This window comes from Heterocephalus glaber, unplaced genomic scaffold (genome assembly GCF_053883595.1).
Source record: "Heterocephalus glaber isolate CG9 unplaced genomic scaffold, H.glaber_assembly_v1.0 deba00001545, whole genome shotgun sequence".
Classification (NCBI taxonomy): Eukaryota; Metazoa; Chordata; class Mammalia; order Rodentia; family Bathyergidae; genus Heterocephalus; species Heterocephalus glaber.
Window position 1 is genome coordinate 300,563 of NW_028258338.1, and position 19,968 is coordinate 320,530.

General features: G+C 46.5%; 1 protein-coding gene across 1 annotated transcript in view; it reads left to right on the forward strand.

The window, feature by feature from the left end:
- Positions 1-6,014: 6,014 nt before the first annotated feature.
- Positions 6,015-19,968, forward strand: part of Fgd1 (FYVE, RhoGEF and PH domain containing 1) — a 54,833-nt gene continuing 40,879 nt past the window's right edge. The window contains exon 1 of the mRNA XM_004873532.4: positions 6,015-7,871. Coding sequence (XP_004873589.1) covers positions 7,565-7,871 — 307 coding nt within the window. The 5' untranslated portion in view covers positions 6,015-7,564. The remainder of the gene's footprint in view (positions 7,872-19,968) is intronic.

Here is a 19,968-nt window from a genome sequence, read left to right on the forward strand (position 1 = left end):
CAATTAGTCCTGTTTGTTAAAAATTAATGTATTTCTTTTTCATGATATACATTATAAATTTTAGAAAAGAAATTGTACAGTTTTAATATTTACTCAGTATTTATTATTTAATAAAACAAAATCTGTGTACCTTATCACCCAGCTTCAAAAAAAGATCATTTATAGCGAGACCCTGTCTCAAAAAAATAGAAAAAATAAGATCATTTACTAATGACAAGACCCCCGTGAAACCATTCCCAATCATATCTCTTCCCCTCCCTGAAAGATAACCACTGTCCTGATTTTTTCCTTTTTCATTGCTTTTCTATATGATTTTACAACATGTGACTACATCCATTTATTGTTTAATTTTGCATGTTTTTCAGCTTTATAGAAACATATGATTCCAGTGACTTTTTGGAATCAGCAGTAGGTTTTCTGAGTCTCACTGATGTTGATACATGTAGCTACAATTGTTTATCCACCCCCCTACCAGGGATTCAACCGTAGCCCCACCCCCCTTCCTTTATTTTTTTAGATAGGCTCTGGCTAAATTGCTTAGGCTGGGGTTGAATTTGCAATCTTCCTGCCTCTATGGGTGCTGAGATTATAGGTATGAGTTCATTCATTTAAAAAATTTTCTTATAATACTCCATTGTACAAATGTCTCAATATATTCATCCCATCCTTCTGTTTCCAGTTTCTTACTATTATAAACAGGCTTTTGTGAACACTCCTGTAGTGTCTCCTAGTATACATGTGCAAGGATTGCTCTAAGGGGCAGGTTTTAAACTTTATTTTTTGAGACAGGTTCTTACTCTGTTGCCCAGGTTGGCCTCGAACTGCTGAAGCAATCCTCCTGCCTCATTCTCCCAAGTAGCTGGGACTACAAGCATGTGGCACTGTGCTGACTTACATTCTTAAAAGCAGTGCAGGCTTCAGAGAACTTTGGTTTATGGGAATATATCAATTGATATTTTCTGCATTAGATATTAAAACTGGCTGGGTATGGTGGCCCATACCTATATCCCAGCTACTCAGGAGGTAGAGGTAGGAGGACTGAGTTTGAAACCTGCCTGGGCAACTTAGTGAGACCCTATCTCAAAATAAAAATAAAAAGGGCTCGACGAGATCGGGGGCATTCAGGGTGGTATGGCCATAGACAAAAGAAAAAAGGGCTGGAGATGTAGCTCCATGGTGGAGTGTCCTTGGGTTCCATCCTCAGTACCGAGAAAAAAAGAAAAAGCTGATGGTCAGGGCATGGTGGTGCATGCCTGCACTTAGGAGGTTGAGGCAGGAGGATGGCCTGGACTACATAGTTCATGGCCAGCTTGGACTACACACAGTAAGGCCCTGTCTCAAAAAAACAAAAGTTTATATTAATTTTAAAATGACAATAAATCTACTACTGTATTAGCACAAATAGCACATTTTTATGAAAAATAGCTATATTTTTCAAAACAAAAATAGTGAGAAGAGTGGCACTGTTTTACATTTTTGTAAATCTCTTAACTGTGAGGCTTAATAGAAGACAGCTGGATTCTCATATCTGCTTCTATATTCAATCGGTTGTGATATCACATGTCAGTAGTCTCTGGAAAGCTCCACTCTACATTCTTGAGAGAATAAGAGTAAAAAAAGCAAATAACAGCTGGGCGTGGTGGTGCACACCTGTAATCCCAGCACTAGGGAGGCTGAGGCAGGAGGATCGCCATGAGTTCCAGGCCAGTCTGGAATACATAGTGAGACCTTGTCTCAAAAAAAAAAAAAAAAAGCAAATAACATCTTACTAGTATTATAGTTCTGGCTCCTCCCCAAGTCCAGTCCACAGGATTCCCAGGCCATACTGTTAGAACCACTGATCTGGTCTGGGATCTGTACCTGGAATTGTTGGGTCATAGAATATGTATGTGTATCATTCAGGTTTACTAGAAAATACCCAACTTTTTCTAGAGTAATTGTATCAATTTACACACTCACCAATAGTGTATTGATTCACTGAGCTACATCCCCAGTTCTTTTTCATATTTTTTAAAAATTTATTTTTCCCAGCACTTGGGAGGCTGAGGTAGGAGGATTGCTGCTAGTTTTTAGCCAACTTGGGCTACATAATGAGTTCAAGACCAACCTGAACTGCATAGTGAGACCCCTTCCCCCCAAAAAAAATCCACATCCCACCAAATTTTTTTTATTTTATTAGTATATAAGGTTTTTTTTGTTGTTTTTGTTTTTTGAGACAAGGTCTTGCTAAGTTGCCTGGGCTGGGTCCGAACTTGTGATCCTCCTGTCTCAGCCTCCCAGAGTACTGGGATGTGAGCCATCACATCTAGCTCTTATGACTTAATGTCATCTCTATGCTTATGAAACCCAAACCTCTCCCCTTGGATGTATATACCACCACCTACTTGAATTCTCTACTTGAATAGAGAACATAACCAAAACTGAACTCTTGGTCTTCCCTGAAAAAGCTGTTCCTCTTTCTGTCTTTCTCATCTCAATGAATCAACTGGCTCCACCACAACTAGATCCCTGTGGGTCATCCTTGATTCCCTCTTCTCTTTCCCCCTTCCAAGCCTGCACACTAAGCCCTCTCAATTCTATGTATCTCTTTTTTTTTAATTCTATGTATCTCTTAAATCTGTCTACCTCTCTCTATCTCCACTCCTTCCACCTTAGTCAACTCATTATCATCTCTGACTGCAGTGGGTTCCAATCTTGTCCACCTCCAATCCAACCCACAGCAACCAAGTTGTCATTGTAAAATCTTAAATATGCCATGCCAATCCCAAACCTAAAACCTTTCAATAAATACTTCAACATTTTTTGAACAGAAAGTGTCTGCTAAAGAGACACTTTTTCCTTATGATCCAGTTCACATATGATACAAATTGAGAAGTTTTATGACACGTACTTAACCTTTTCTACATGATCCTATGATACACTCTTACATTTTCTATTCTTTTCTCATCTGACTTCAGTACCTTCTCTAGTTTGACCCACATTTAAAATTACTCTTCAATCCCCGGTACCAAAAAAAAAAGTTTAATTTGTACCCCCTTTAAAAAATTACTCTTCACTACCTTTGCATTGTTTGAAAAATAAAATCTATTCTTTTTACCATGGCCTAGAAAGTCCTACATAATATGGTTCCTGCCTGCCTCTCCAACTGCATATCTCACCCCACTTGCCATTGACTTTCTATGCTCCAGTCACATTAGTCTTCCTGTCCTTGGGGGAATTGGTTCCACGACCCCCAGGCATGGACACAAAAATCCACAAATGTTCACAGTCCCTTATACAAAATGACATAGCCAAGGCAACATGGTGAGTTCTTTTGGGGGGGTGTTTTTGAGACGGGGTCTCACTATGTAGTTCAGGCTGCCCTTGAACGTACTATGTAGCAAGCTGGCCTTGAACTCACAGCCATCCTCCTGCCTCAACCTCCTAAATTCTGGGATTACAGGGATGCATCACCACACCCAGCAGGACCACATTTTTAAAAATGCATAGGACTGTATTGGCAAGGTATGGTGGTACACACCTGTAATTCCGGCACTCTGAAAGGCTAAGGCAAGAGGATTGCAAGTACCAGCCCAGCCTAGACAATTTAGCAATTTAGGGAGATTTTGTTTCAAAATAAAAAATAAGTGTTGGGGATATATAGCTCAGTGTAAAAATTCTGGGTTCAATTCCCAGTACCACCAAGAAGAAAGACATAATATTTGCAAATAATATGGAAATGGGTTTCATACTGTATTATTTAGGGAGTAATTACAACAAAAAAAGTCTGTACATGTTCAGTACATGCACAGTTTTTTCAAATATTTTTGATCTAAGGTTGGTTGAATCAGTGGATGTGACAGAGGGACAACTGTATGCCATTTTCCTTCCTAGGGCCTTCCCACTTGCTGTGTCCCCTGCCTGGAGCACTTTTGCCTTTGGTCATCATCTGTGGACTTTCATTCTTCCAGTCTCACCTTAAACATCAGGCTTTACCTGGCCCCTCAGGCTAAATCATCTCCAGACCCATTATTATTTTTCCTATCACTGTTCTGCTCTTTTAGAGACTTATCACAATTGGTAATTATGTGTGTCTATGTATTGTAATTACGTGTTTATTTCACATTCTCGTTAATAAAAGACTGTAAACTTGAGGGTGGTTTATTCATCACTGACTTGTTCAGGTCTTAGTACTGCACAGCTAGTGACTCACATGGAGCCTAGCCCATGGTTGTGCTCAGAAGACACTCACTGAATGAACTGAGATTTGGAGAACAAATGAAATGGAATTAGGAAAAACTGGAGAGAGTTGCATGCAGAGGCAACAGCATATGCAAACATTCAGAGGCTAGAGAGGCTAAGGAACAGCCTAAGAATTGCAGTTTTGACTCATGCATAGAATCTGGAAAAGCTAGCAAGGGGCCAGATTATGAAGGGCCCAGCTTAACTGTCCCTGTTAAGGAAGGTAAATTTCCTTTTGAGGCAGTGGGGATTCATTCACGGATTCTAAACAAGGGAATGATATGGTTTGATTTGCCTTTTCAAAAGATACACATTGCCAGCAGTGTAGAGAATAGATTTCAAGGAACAAGACTAGAACAAGGAAGCTGTGAAAGTATTGCAGGTTAGAAATGGTCCTGGCCTGCTGGGTGTGGTGGCATCAGCCTGTAAGTCTAGAACTTGGAGGCTGAGGCAGGAGGATTAGGAGTTCAAAGCCAGCCTGGGCTACATAGTGAGACTTTGTTTAAAAAAGCAAAACAAAAAAAGTAAGAAAGCAAGAAAGAGAAAGAAAGGAAGGGAGGAGGGAAAGCTATGGTAAACTATCCTAGGGAAGTAGCTGTAGTAACAAAGAGACTAAACAGATTTAGAAGATATTTAGGAGGTAAGTGACAGAATTTAGTAATGGCTTGTGAGATGGAGGAGAGAGAAGAGCCGGGGTATTGCTCAGTTTTTTTGCTTTGACTGGAGTCATTCACTAAGGTAAGGTGCAAAGAAGGACAAATCAGTTGGGAGGAGAATGGCTTGAGTTGGGGAAAGCTGAGGATTTAGGTGTTGCTGGCTGAGATATTAAGGTAAAGTTGTCTAATAACCAGCTGAATGTATGGGCCAAGAGAAACATGGACTTGAGGTGTCAGTTTAGGATCATCATCAAAGAAATAACTGAAGCAGCGAGAGCAAATGAGATAACTGAAGGAAAGAGCAGAGAGCAAAGAAGACATAAGAGTTCAGGCCAAATCTTTGACACTCTCCTATAATCTCAGAACTCTGGGAGGCTGAAGCAGGATTCAAAGTTTAAACCCAGCCTGGGCAATTTAGTCAGATCCTGTCCCAAAATAAAAAGGCCTGGGGATCTAGCTCAGTGCAAAAGCCCTGGGTGATTCAATCCCCAGTACAGCATAAAAAAAAAAAAGCCACCAATATTAGAGGTTGGACAAGGAGGAGTCTGGAAAGTAAAAAGGAATTACCAATCAATTGAGAATGGGATGTCTTGTAAGCAGTTTAAGGAGGAGGAAGTAGTCACCAGTGCCAAATGCTACTCAGAAGCCACATAGGATAATCTCTGAAAAGATTCTATTGGATTTGGTGACCATAAGTCATGGTGAACCTTGACAGGAGAGCAGTTTCATGCAAGTAGTGGAGCCAGATTGGAGTGGATGAAAGACAAGTGAGAGCGGGAAAACAAAGACAGTTTAATATAGGCAACTCTTTTGGAAAATTTGTAGAAAGAAGAGAGGGAGGTGTTTGGAGAGGGAGAATTTGGGAGTAATTTTTTTGGGGGAAGGGGGTAATTGTTTTTAGATGGAAGGGACCTGAGTGTGTTTAGAGTCTGATGGGAAGGAGCAAGGGACAAATTCCTAGGCTTGGTGGAAAGAAGTCAAGAGCTCCCCGCGGTGGCTTCTGTTTACTGTGTGAAGTAGGAGGTGGAGTCATCTGCTGAGGATTAGGAGGCACCTGGAGTTGAGAGTCTGAAGGGAGGGGAGAAAGTTTAAAATGGCCACTGTGGAGACTAGGAGAGGGAAAGAGGACTGGTAAGTCAGGGTGGGGAGAACAGGAGAGAGCTAATTAGTAGGGTTCTGGGTCAGCACTTAGGGCCCCATAGAAGCTAAGAAACATGGGCTTATATGGCACAAATCTGTGCAGTTAAATAGTTTTCTCCTGCAATGTTTAACTGCTTCTGCACAGGCATGGAAAAGGCAGATAGTTGGACTGATCCAAGGTTGGGATGTTGCCAGGGGCATTCAACAAACCAGGGAACTGAAGCTATCGGTAAGAGAGTGGAAAAGTAAAGGAGCAGGAGGTCTAAGCTGAACAAAGTCCTGGGTATCAAAGACAGGTCCGCTATGAGCCAAGCCCTAGGAAACCGAAGCATGTGGAAAGCCTTCTGGCAGAGAGGAGATGGGCAAGCGGGGTAAAGAAAATCTGAAATGAGATGAAAGGGCAGACTTGGGGGATTGAGCTCAGAGACTTGCCTGTGTGGAACCAGGAAGGGATTGGGAAGGTAGGCTGAGTGATCTTTTTTGTTTTGTTTTCTTTTTGTTTTATGAGACAGGTCTCGCTACATAGTTCAAACTTGCCTCGTACTCACAGCGATCCTCCTGCCTCAGCCTCCCTGAGTGCTGGAATTTACAGGCATGCGCCACTACGCCTTGGCAAGGTTGAGAGAATTTTTAAGGGGCAGAAAGCGGGCCTGGAGGGGGATCGCAGCGAGAAGTGAGGCGGCTTGAAGCGAGGGGGCGTGGTCAAGCACACATCCCGGGCAAAGGGGTGGAGCCCCAAGTAACTGGGTCCCAGCGCCGCTGTGGCTGCGGCAGCCTCAGCGGCGGCTCCCGCTTCCCCGCCCCCACTTTCCCAGGGTTTCTTCCCGCTCTTCGCCGCGGAGACCCAGGCTGATCCTGGACAGGACGGTTGAGTCCGGCCCAGGCCATTCCCCTAATCCCGCAGCTGGAGCCTGTCCGGGAGTACTGCCCAAAAGGCTACCCCGCAGTCCGAGGGCGCAGCGTACACGCGAACTACCAGGCCAGCGCCATCCTCTGTTTCCTCCCTTCCCTTCCCCTCCCTTCCCTCTCCTCCGCCCCCAGCCTCTGTAGCGGCGGGAGGAAGAACCCTTTCTGACCAGCCAGGAGAGCCCAGATAGATTCCCATTCCGAGAGAAAGAACGGACCCCGCACTCGGGTCCGACTGACCGCTCGCCCCGAGGCCACGGAAGTGGCTCGCCATCCTCTGCAGAGCCCGCACCTAGTGCAGCCCCCCGACCCTCGCTCAACCGCAGCCGCGTAGACAACGCTCCCCCGCCGGCCCCCAAACCACCCGACAGAGCCCTTTCCCCTCTTGGGGCCAAGGCCTGCGATGCCTGGCACAGCAGCGGCGGTGGCCGCGGCTGCTGCTGCTACTGCCACGGCTGCCACGGCTGCTGGTCCGAGTCCGGACCAGGGGCTGGAGTCTCCGCAGTGGGGCTGAGCCCGCAGCCCCGCCCCCCGAGCCTGAGGCCGCTGCTCCGCCGGGCGCCGGGCCTCCTCCGCCTGCGCCTCCGCCCCAGGAGCTGGAGCCAAGCGGGGAGCCCGGGCCCCGCGCCCAGGCCCGGACCATGCATGGCCACAGAGCCCCGGGGAGCGCCGGGCCTTCAGATCCCGAACACCCGACCACGAACCCCCCTGGCGCCGCTCCACCGGCCTGTGCAGACTCGGACCCTGGAGCCTCCGAAGAGGGACTGCTGGTGCGCAGGGGCTCGGGCTTGGTTCTCAGCGGCCCCCCGGAGCCCCAGTTTGCCGGACCCTCGGATGCCAGCCTGGGTGCTGCTGCAGGCCCCCGGGTTTTGCCCTGCGGCCCCAGTCCACAGCACCACCGGGCCTTGCGCTTCTCCTACCACCTGGAGGGCTCGCAGCCTCGGCCTGGTGAGTGATTGAGACAGCATGGGAGCCCGGGCCACAGGCCTGGAACTGGGAGCGGGTTCTTGTTCTTGGGCCCTCCAAACCCCACCTTGGGGCCGGCCCGTTCACCCCAGACCCTCCTCTCACTCATCCTTCTGCCTGCTGACCAGTCCTTTCAACCTCTGTCCCCTGTGTCCCTGAACCGTTTAGACCCCCTCCTATCTGCTGAGACTAATGGGAGAGGAAGCACTTCAAGAAAAAGCAGACTTGCAAAGCATCAGTGAGGATGTGTTTGGGGGAACAGGATGTGTTAGTGGTGGGAATAGGAAAAAAGGAGTCTTACATTAGGCAAGCACTTACACTGTGCAAGGCCCTCAACTGGGTGTTTTACATGGATTCTCATTTCAGCTTCAGTATTCCTCAATGAAGTAGATTATCATTGACCACATTCGTAGGTGAGGAAACTGAGGCTGAGTGAAGTTAAGTAACTTGTCCAAGGTCATACAATCAGCCTGGAGCCTAGATGCAAAACCAGATCTATTTGAGTCCAAAATCTGTGGTCTTTCCACTTCCCCAAACTGAAGCTGGAGACCATGAAAGTAATGCCAAGCCTTCTGCTTATGTGATTTTCTCCTGTACTATTCAGCAGCCCTGCAGTATGAATGGAAAAAAAAAAGTGGGATGGTGGATTGATCCAAGATTGGGATTCTGCCAGGTGTGTGTGGCAGGAGGACAAGGGAAGGAAGGAGTTGTAGGTGCTGATGAGAAAGAAAAGTGGGGATCAGGCTGAAGGGGCTGGTAGGTAGGGAGAGAGCAGAAAGATCAGAGGGGGCAGAAGCCAATTGTAGCAGAGCGGATCTGCAAAGGGCCTCAAAGTGGTTTGTGAGGGTAAATCAGGATGATTGCTCAAATTGCTGTTTCTAGTTAAGGCTGGGGCCAGAGACCACTGTCAGGAGAGGCCTTTGCTCTACACAGCCCTGAATGCCTCAGGAACACATCAGGGACACCTCCATTTGGGCACATTCTCATGTCAGCCATGGAAGAAAAGCAATACACATCTACCCTACCTTTCACTGGGACTGAAAGGGTTGTTTAAACCTCTGAGGGGCTGGGGATTTAGCTCAGTGGTTCCACCACTTGCCTCGAAAGTGCAAGGACCCGAGTTCGATCCCTGGTACCCCCCCCCAAAAAAAGAATATAACAACCCCTGAGGACTTCCAGGGCTCATATTCCAGGCTCTACAGGTCTTTGGGACCATAGCCTAGCTAGCAGGTAGCAGCAGTGAAACAAGCATGGGCAGGATGTGCCCCTTGCTGCTGTCATGACCTTGGGCTGTGGAATCTCTGAGACATTTCAGGGAGCTCCCTTGTAGGCTGGAGATAGCCAACTGACTCTTAATGCCCTACCCTCCTTGTTGCTTCTGCTGGCTTTCCAAACTCCCCTTGATATACGCTGTCTGGAGGGGGCTACTCATACTTGTTTTACCTGTAGTGTTGTCTTATAGATACTAAAACATCCATGAGCACTTATACCACAGGGTCTTTGCATTTGCTTTGCCTTTTGTCTGGTAGCTCTTCCCCTAACCCTCCACCTGGCTTGCTCCTCATCTTTCAGGTCTTAGCTCAAATGTCACCTCCTCTGAGAGACCTTCCCTGACCACTTTCAGTAGGGCCATTTGTGAATCTTCATCACAGCTGCCAGTGTGCATTTAATCCTTGCATTTAATACAGTCTGAAATTATCTTATTATATGTGTCTGCTTGTTTATTGTCTATCTTCCTCCAGTAGAATGTGAGCTCCTTGAGAGCATGGGGGTTGTGTATGTTTTGCTTACTATTGTATCCCCAGTCAATAGCATAGTACCTGGCACAAAGTAGGTACTCAATAAATCCTTGTTAAACAAATGCCTGAACAGACACTAAGGAAGAACATGTAGGTCCTCAGTAACTGTTGCCTAAGAGAAAGACTGAATTCCTGCCCTCCAGATATTCTTGGTCTGAGAGTCAGTAACTGGGAGTGTTCAGACCTCTAGTCTTTGACCTCTCTGATCAATACATGGTGGTGTTTCTGAGTATTCCCTCCCCCTCCACCAATCCTTCCAAATTACAAATCACAACATCCTTCCCAAATCACTCCCATTCTCCCCCAAAAAGTATTCCCAGGATGCATTTCTCTAGTGAAGTTCACACCTCTGTAATTGCATGATGGGTATTTTTTTTAATCCAAAATGAGCATTGGGAATAAGAAGTGTGTCAGGGAAGGACCTGGTCTCCTCCCACCCATTCATAACTGACTCATTGTGAACCTAGGTGAGTGACTTCTCTCTGAGCCTCAATTTCCTTATCTAGAGAATACTTTGAGGAGGTAGGAGATACAGTATTGGGTACAAAGCCTTCAACAACCAGGAGTTTAAAAAATAAAAGATAAGAGAGAAAAACCTTCTGAAGAAGAGGTGGAGGAATTACTCAAACATTGGCAAGATGGGCACTGGGCCATGTGATTCACAGCAGCATGGGTTTTGAGAGGCCTACCTCCCCCACTGGCCAGTCAGCCCAAGGTTAGGCACAAGTGACTTGCTTCTCTCTCCACAGGATTTGCCTATAATTGGCCCAAAGAGGGCAGGGTTGGTGGTTGTAGGGTGTGTGTGTGTGTGTGTGTGTGTGTGTGTGTGTGTGTGTGTGCTAGAGGGAGAGAAAGAGGGAGGGAGGGTTTCCAGAACTTCAATTAAGGGGTTGAAACATTTTAGTCCACATGTTAAGCTTTCCTTGTGCCTGCTGGCTTCCTCTCTCAGACTGCTGAAGCCTTTATTGAATCACCATCCTTAGATCCCAGTGGCCCATCCTTCAGGGGAGGTTTTTCAAAATAATAATTATACCTTATCCATGTAAAGAGCCTTGAATTGCTTCCAAGTCCTTTTTCTTTTAGTTGTCCTGTCCAATTCTGGTAGAGGGAGGGACCATTGCTATTATGCCCATTTTCCAGGCCAATAAAACCTAAGGCTTTATTGAGTCACTGGATTTAGCCAGCAAGGTGACAGAGAAGGCTTTGAGAGAGTTGGAAAGGGGTTTCCAAGTACAGGTTTGCACACAGGGATTTGGTGTTATCCTACCTATTTCCCAGGATTGAGGCCAGGTACTGGGAGTTTGGAGGAGCTTGGGTCCGGATTCTAAGTCAGTCAAAGGAGTTGTACCTGATGTTACAGCCTTTTTGTGTGGTAGTGGGAAAAATTGAGCCAATTTGGGGGATAGCAGATAAGCTGGCTCCTTCTGATTTGGAGACTGGGGCATCTTCAAAGACCCTTACGGATTAAAAATGCCTTCTAACTTGGAAGTTAAAAGTCCCTAGACACTGTCTCATTCTGGGTTTCCCAAACTCAATGAACATCAGAATCCCTTATTGACCTTAAAAATATTATTCCAAGATTCTACCTTGGAGTTCCAGAGTCTTGGGGTCAGAACCTAGAAATCTAGTTTTAAAAGATTCTGGGTGACTCTGATGCACATCCTAGAGTAGAAACCACGGGACAAACCCATTTTCTAGTTGAGGCAGTGGAGGCCCAGAGAGGCAGTGATTGATTGATTGATTGACTAGAGGTGGTGATTTAGCCATGATCCTGCAGTGAGTCATTATGCATCTGCCTTCTCCTGTGAGGCTCTCTCCCCAGGGCCCTTTGTGGGATTTTCTCAGTCCCAGCCCAGAAGGGAGGTATGGGATCTAAGAAAAAAGGAAGTTAGTCAGTCTCTCATCCACATACACATAAACACTGACTGCCTCAGTTTGCCTGTAGCCCTAGCTGGTGAATGGCTGCCACTTAGCATTTCCAAGTTAGAAGCCAGCTACAGTTCTGGAACTTTAGGCAGAGTAAATCCTGACAACAGCAGTGTCCAGCACAGGACCTGGCCCAAAAGAAGGGCTCTATAGTGATACCAGGCAGTTCAGGTAGGTTTGGTGGAAGCAAAGGCATGGTGACATGGAGCGGGGGGGGGGGGGGGGGGGCTGGTATTGGGATGAGTGGCAAAGGGCCTTCTCCTGATAGCAAATAGGAACCATTGAGGGGTTTATCAACAGGGAAATAATGTGTTCAGATGTGTTCCCATTAGGTGCATATGAAAAATGGATGGAAAGGGTTCTGGAGTGGAAGCAGAGATACAGACAGGTGGGTGTTGCAGTCATTCCAGTACTAGGTGATGATAGTTCAGGTTAGAGTGGCAGCTGGTAGGGAAAGTAAGATCTGAGAGATATTTCTGTGCTCAACAGACTTTGGTAGTGGCTTGGATGTAGAGACCAAAGAAGAGTGAAAAGTCCAGATAGCTGCCGGTTTTCTGACACCAACTAGAGTGACCTGATGGATAATGGTGGGGCCATCTACATGCAAGAGAAGGAGCAGGTTTAAGGAAATGTAGTGAGTCATATTTGAGACCTACTGGATTTGAGAGGAATGGGGGGGCATCAAAGTGGAGATAGCCAGCAGGCATTTGGGTGTAGAATTACAAATTTCAGGAAATAGTTGCAGGGCAGAGATGTTTGGCAGTTTTCATTACCAACACATGCCATGGCCCACATGGTAGCTCATAGGGAGAGTGTGCATGGTTCTGAGAGCCAGTGCATCCTTGAAGACAGTGAGGTCAGCACAATCACATTCAGGTGGATCATTCACTACCTACCCAAACTTTGCCTTAGAAATGCCTCTTTTGGGGGAGGGAGTGGAGTGGTTTTTAAAGCATATTTGTGTGGAGCTGAGACCCATTTCACATATACCCACCCAGGGTAGCTGACCTTTGCAAGGACTGAGGTAGTACTCCTGAAAGGCAAATCAAACATTAGTGAATTCATGTGGCCCCCTCAATGCTGTTCGTGCTCAGGCCATCTAAGAAGCCACAGAGGGAGTTTACTCATGGAAAGGAGAAGAGGAGGCTCCAGACAGGAGGCAGTGGTAAGCTCTGCAAGGATTTTTTGGAAAGCAGTAGTTGAGATTTCAGAAGAGTGTTTAGGGAAAGACCCAGATGTGGTTCCTAGTCAGTTGAAGCCTTCTAAACAAACACAACAAAATGTAGACAGTCTGGGTTGGTGGACAAAGGACTTCCCCAGACAAGATTCAAAGAACTGAAGTTTTCAAGTGAGGACTGTTGGCACTTCTACTCCTTAGCCCTTTCAGGTGTTCTGTCTCCGGAGGAGAGGCCAGCTGAAGCTGCCTGCTCCCTCTAGGGTGAATCCCAGCTTACAATGCCCCAGAAAGACATAAGCCATGGCTTTCTGGGGCCCAGTTAGCTAAATGCCTTAGGCAGATGTGGAGCTGGCCAGACACTTTTCTGGGTGGGGCTAGGACCTGTCTGGAATGAGGGCCGGAAGAGCAGTCTGCCATTGGCTAGCCCCTCAGATATAAATTCCCTCATCTGAAAAGAGAACACATCTTTGGAGCAGCAGAACCAGCTTCTTGGGGCACCAGTGTCTAGTTCCTTGAACCTGGAAGGCATCACACCTCTAAAGCACACACAGGGCTGGAGACAAGGCTGCAGAGCAGCAGCTAAAGGAGCTTAAGCACTGTAGCTCTGCCATTGCTTCATTGTGCCGTCAAGCTTCCCTTCCCCTCTCAGGGCTTTAGTTTCCCCATTTGTAACATTACAGACCTGCTGGTGGCATTTGTGTGGCATATAGTATGGCAGCCACAAATACTTGGTCAACAAATAAGGGAGAGAGAGGAGAGGAAAAAGATTTTTTTTAACATAAATCTGTTGAGTGTCTACTATGTGTTAGACTCTGGGCTAGGTGCTGGGTGTCCCTGTCCTCATGGAGCTCACATCTAGCAAGAAAGTCACACTACAAGTAATTCCAAACAAAGATGTTACAAGAATACATGGGGAGGAGGCAGGGAAAAGAGGACACTTGGGATGAGACCTGAAGGGTAAATAGGAGTCCAGAGGTAAGCAGAAAAGTGGTTCAAGCCATGGGAATGACATGCACCAAAGCCCCAGCCGGAAGAGAGCACTTTTGAGCAACGACAAGAGGTCATTGTGGCTGGATAGTGGGGGCAGGGAAGTGTTCTTGAGCTTAGGCCTTCCTTGTCCCTATGCTCAGGAGTTTGGAGTTCACCCCAAAGGCAAGGGGAGCCCTGAACAAGGCTGAAGGACTGAAGGGGACTGTGTTCTCCAAAAGCTGGCTGTGGTGTGGAGAATGGCCTTGGATAGGGCCCTGAAGATAGGAGGTGGAGGGCAGTATATAAATTCCAGAGTGGATGTGTGAGTTGAGGGCAAGGGAAGAGTAGTGGAGAAAGCCCAGTCTCAGACTAAAGTGACTTAGTGGATGGAGATGCTGTTCCTGGAGTGGATGGGGAAGGCAGGAGGAGGAGCAGACCAGAGGCTGGGGTGGAGGGTGTGGTTTATTTAAAATGCACTGACTCTGAGGAGCAAAGACAGGATTTCTAGGCGACAGTACCCCAAAGGCATCAGCTGTGTCTATCTGAGCCCGGGTGTAAGGGCAGGAAGGTGTGGGATTTAAGTGTGTGGCTGAAGCTTCCAGGGAACGATGTGCTCTTCCGGGTGCTAGTGGCTTTTGAGTCCTCTGTACTGCTTCCCTGTGGCTCTCTGGAGGAAAGGGGTTAAATCACTGAGGAAGACGCGGGTGGAAAGCGGGAAAGGCGGGACTGGCAAGGCTAGCCCCTGGGAGTTGCAGCTGGCATAGAAGCCCTTCCGCCCCAGCAGCCTGTTAGGTCTGCTCCTCCACTGCTGCCTGCTGCCCACGCTGCTGCCTTCGCCTTTGCTTTTGCCTTCACCTTCTTGTTCTCTGCTCCCCCTCCAGCTTTGTCCTAGCTCCACTCGTCCTGACCTCCCTACCTAATATATTCCAGGTGTAGATGTGGCCCCTCCCCTCCCCTGGGCAGTGGGGAGGGCAGGGAAGGCTTGAGTCTCTCACTGTGCATCTCTTAGGGTGAGTCACCCAGTCTCACTGACCACTTCCCTTTCTGGAGAATTCCTTCAGGGATCTGTTTGAGTCCCTATCTCTGGCAGGAACTAGCAATAGGAAGAGCCCCCAGACTCAGCTGTGCCATTTTCCTCTAATCTTGGGCAAGTCACCTCACTTCTCTGAGGCTTGGCTTTTTCATCTGTAAAATTGGGCTGTAATTCCCACCTCCTAGGCCTGTTAGGAGGATTAAACACCACAGGCAAAACCAGAGCCTTCAGCATAGCATATTGTAGCCATGTTCAACAAATGGCCCTAGCTTGCCCTTTCTGTTCCTGCCCCTTTGCCTCTCAGGGCCTGCATCCTTCGCGGATTCCCAGCCACTTTGGAGACTTTTTTCTCTCCCTTCTGACATACAAATATAGACCGTATATCTGTAGTTTTCCTGTCTTTTCCCTTCTTGTCTTTGTCTCAGTGTTTTTGTCAAGTGTCTTTTTCCGTCATAATCTATGTCTTCATTTCTCAGATTTGACCAAGCTTCTGGTGGATAGGAGGGGATATGGGTGGGAGCTGGGGTCCCTGAGGTTAAGGCAGGGGTCAGAGGGACCATCTCCCAAGTGGCTTTGTCCTTACAGGGAGGGGAATCCCAGCCAGCGTGGCAGCCCCAGCCCTGGATAATTACTGCCCCCAGTGCTCCCAGCTGCAACTCCACTCCCTTCTCTTCCTGTCCTCTGAAGTCCCCAGCTCCTCCCTGGGGTGGAGCTACCACTGCCTCCCCCATCCTTCTCTGGCCTCTGGTCCAGAGAAACAGGGAGAAGGAGGCCAGGCCTTTTCAGTAATCAAGGGACTAGAATGGGGATGAGCTGCTTGTGCTCTCATGTGGCTGTATGGTTTGTGTGTGTGTGTTTACACATGCATGCATGTGCCTGGCTGCCTGGCTTTCTTCTCGTGCATCTGTTTTGTGTGCCTTAATGTTCTTGTTTCTGTATTTCCTTGTGTATGTTTGCATGTGTGTCTGTATATATCCATGTATGTCTTTGCATCTGTGTGTATTGTATGTTCCAGATTATATGCCATCCGGGCTATATCTAAGCCCATTTGAGATGTTTCTGCATATAAGGTTCTGTAGATTTTGTGTGCCTGGCTATTTCTGTATGTGTCTGTTTCCATGCCTGTGTTTGTTTCTATGTCCCTTAATAGGTCTTTATGATGGTGCTTGGGGGTGGGGGTAGCCTGCTGCTTCTTTTGTCCTTCCCTCCTCCTTCTTCCTGCTCTGGAGCCTTCTTGCAAACCCAGAACACTGTTCTTCAGACAGTGACATAGCTAGAGTTCATGCCATTTGGGGCAGTCCTTCAATTTGCTGCCCTCCAACATATCTGAATATGTTAATCTATTTAAATACTGCCCCCAAAAATGCACTGCCCTGGGCAACCACTGTGCCCACCCCCCAAGGCATACCACTGTCTTCAGACATATACTTCACCCCCCTCCCCTCCTATGGATACCCTGCCCTTGTCTGCGGGATCATCCCTAGTCCCCTATATGAAAAAACACATCCTATCCTCAACTTCTTGACTAAAATTCACATCCTTTAGAAAATCTTCTCCCTTCCACCCTCCAAATGTGATTTCTTTCCCAAGTCAGCAAACATTCACTGAAGATGTGCTGTGTAACTCTGAACACAGACATACTTAGGATCTAGCTGTGTATCCTCAATCCAGTAATTTTGCTTCCTTGTGCCTCAGTCCCTCGGCTGCAAAATGGAACTAACAGTTTACAGAGTTGTTAGGAGAATGCCACACAGGAAAGTATCCACACAATGCCTGGCCTAGATAGATGTGCAGTAAACAGTTGAATTCCCATACCGTATATCCTTATATACTAAACAATTAACAGCTTGAGTTCCAGAGAATTCTCAATATTCTTACAATCCCCTGTTCTCTTCTCTAGGCATCCTGCACAGGGCAGAAGGTGGGCCAGATAAAACAAAAGGCAGGCTCCAGTTTGAGAACTCCTGACAAGTATTGCTCAGCTTCCTGAGCTTTCTCAGGCCAAGAGAAGACTGGGCCATTCCACGGGGTAGGACAGGGGACTGCCAAGGCTGCCAGAGCATGTTGTATGGGGCAAAAAGTAAACAGTGGGGTAAAGGGGGCCTTAAGGGCCACTTAACTCGGATATTGCAACATGATGGCTGACAAGTTGAATTTTACTCAGAAGCTTCATTTAGACTGCTCACTGTTATTTTTGTTTATTTCTTCTTCTTCTTCTTCTCCTCCTCCTCCTCCTTCTCCTCCTCCTTTTCTTCTCCTCCCCTTCTTCTTCCTCCTCTTCCTCTTCTTCTTTCTTTCTTTCTTTCTTTCTTCTTCTTCTTCTTTTTCTTCTTCTTCTCCTTCTTCTTCCTCTTCTTCTTCATCATCATCATCATACTGGGATTGAACCCACAGCCTCTGCACTGAGCTACATCCCCAGCCTTTTTTTTTTTTTTTTTTTGAGACAGGATCTTGCTAAATCACTAAGTGGCCCAGGCTGGACTCAAACCTGTGATTCTCCTGCCTCATCATCCCAGAGTGCTGGAATTACAGGCATACACCACCGCATCTGGCTTTGAAGAATCCTTGTGTTTAGAAGACCAATAGATTTTAGGGAAGAATCTCCTGACTACGGACAGGGTTCCTGTAAACAGCTCCTCCTGCATATTTCCCATTTGACAGAGTTTTGTGTTTGAATTTCCAGAAAGAACATCTGCCAGGCCAAGCAAGGGCTAGATGCAGTCTGGCTTTGAAGATGGACTAGCAAAGCTGGGCTGGAACTCAAATTCAAAGGGCAGGTGGGAAGAGGTGGGGCAATTATGGCTTTATCCCTTGATTTTTTTTCAAACTGAGGGATTCTCCTTCCCACCACTGAGCTGGCTTATCAAAAGGCACTTTGTTCTTGTTGTTGTTTGTTTGTTTTGAGACAGGATCTCACATTGTAGTGCAGGCTGGCCTTGAGTTCACTATGTAGCACAGGCTGGTCTCAAACTCATGGAGATCCTCCTACCTCAGCCTCCTGAGTGCTGTGATACAGGCATGCACCACCATGCCTGGCCTCAAAAGGCACTTTTTTATGTTGTTCTTTCTTCTCCACTCTCTGTTCCCTTTCCCCACCCCACCCCACCCCCAGGTATATCACCTGCCCCTAGGGCCTGCCTCTCAGCCAGGAAGGGCAAACATTTGGAGCCTGTTGTGAGAAATTTACATCAGTTGTGAGGAGGCCTGAATGCTAGGGCCAGCATCTCACCAGTCCTCACAATAAGTAGCATACACTTATTCTCTCCATTTTCCAAGTGGGAAAATCTAGGTCCAGAAACATGAAGCCACTTGCCTCAGGTCACCAGGGAGTTAATGGCCATCATCCAGCCTGGGGTCCTAATAGCTGGGTTGAGATTAAGCCAAAGCTATAGCCAGCCAGGAAGTAGGAAGGTTGGCAACTGAAATTTCCAGAAAGAGGTGAGGGAGAAACAGGGTTCAGTTCCAGTGGGAATGGGCCAAAGGAGAAGTCCTTGTCCTAAAACTCAGCTAGAAGCTGGACCTGCTCTGCCAATAAACTCGGAAGCATGTGCTCAGAGCACCTGCCAAGCAGGGGCATGCAGCAACCAGAAACAATTTTTGGAAAGATTTTTCTATTTCAACAATAATAAGTTGTCATGGGAAAATTCAAAACTCAGCTATACTTCTTGACACATATTTTCCACTTTTGTATGGTTTGTATTTTGAATTGTATTTGAATAGGGGAGACAGGGCACCATTGTTTTTTCACTGTCCAGCCACTTCTAGTAGGAATCTGGCCCTGATCTCTAGAGCTGTCATGATGAGTGAGGCTAGATTCTATGTCCATCTCAGGCTGAGGTTGATTAGGTTCCTCAGTTTATCGGTAGTATTTTTGTGTGTGTGTTTGCTATTGGGGATTGAATTTAGGGCCTTTACACTAAGCTATATCCCCAGTCCTTTCTATTTATTTATTTATTTATTTATTTATTTATTTATTTATTTAGGTTTTAACTATTATTTTTAAGACAGGGTCTTATTAAATTGCCAATCTAGGCTCAAATTTATAATCCTCTTGCCTCAGCTTCCCAGAGTGCTGAGATTATGGGCATGTGCCACCATGCCCAGGTCTAATAGTAGTTTTATGTTGAGTTGTAGCCTGTGGCCTGTGGAGTTTTGTATCTCTGTATGAAGTTTTGTAACTTTGTGGATGTGTGATTATTTTCAAGTTTATCCCATATCACTGTATATGTATATGTGTGTGTTGGAGGGGGCACTGTGTTCTTTTTCATTGTCTCATAGACACTCCCAAATCAGGGAGTTGAAATTATTATTTTGTTTTTAGATAAGGAAACTGACGCTCAGATAGATGAAGACTCAGGGACACATCACTAGTAAATGGTGGTATTGGGGTTTAAACTGGGTTCTGTGTGACTCCAACACCAGCCAGTCTTTTGTTTTGTTTTGTTTTGTTTTGGCTTTTGTTTGAGGCAGGGTCTCACTATTCAGTTCGGGCTGGCCTCGAACTCACTGTGTAGCTCACATTGTTTTTGAACTCACAGTGATCCTCTTGCCTCAGCCTCCTGAGTGCTGGAATTACAGACGTTTGCCACCACGCCCGGCTAATACTTTAATCCAGGCAGTCCAGTCAGTGATTACGATGGCATCACTCTTGCTTGGAATAGTCAAGCATCATGATTTTTAAATTATCCCCCCTCCTCTTCAGCCCCCTCCTCTTTTGCAATGCTAGGAATAGAACCTAGGGCCTCACACATACTAGGCAAGTGTTGTACACTGAGTTACACCTCCAGTCCCAACTCTATTTTTAAACAAATGAGACTAGTTGCAAAGTTATCTCTGAAATAATGTCACTGTCATAGGCATTCAGGTGCCCACTGCAGGGGAAATTGGGTAAAGCCCTCAGCCTGCTTCAGGCTTAAATGGATGAAAGTCTAGTGGGTCTTGGTTGCTAGGTGTGCTTTGTAGGCCTGGCTCTGCCTCATGTACTCAGAAGCCAAGCCTCAATAGGGTTGCTAGAATTTGTCCGCAAAAGGTAGAATTAGATTTGGATTTCAGATATACAGTAAATAACTTTTTAGTACAGGTTGAGCATCCCTAATCTGAAATCCAAAATGCTCTAAAATTTGGGATTTGGAGTTTCAGATGTGGGATGCTCAAATCATAAAATCTATGGAAATA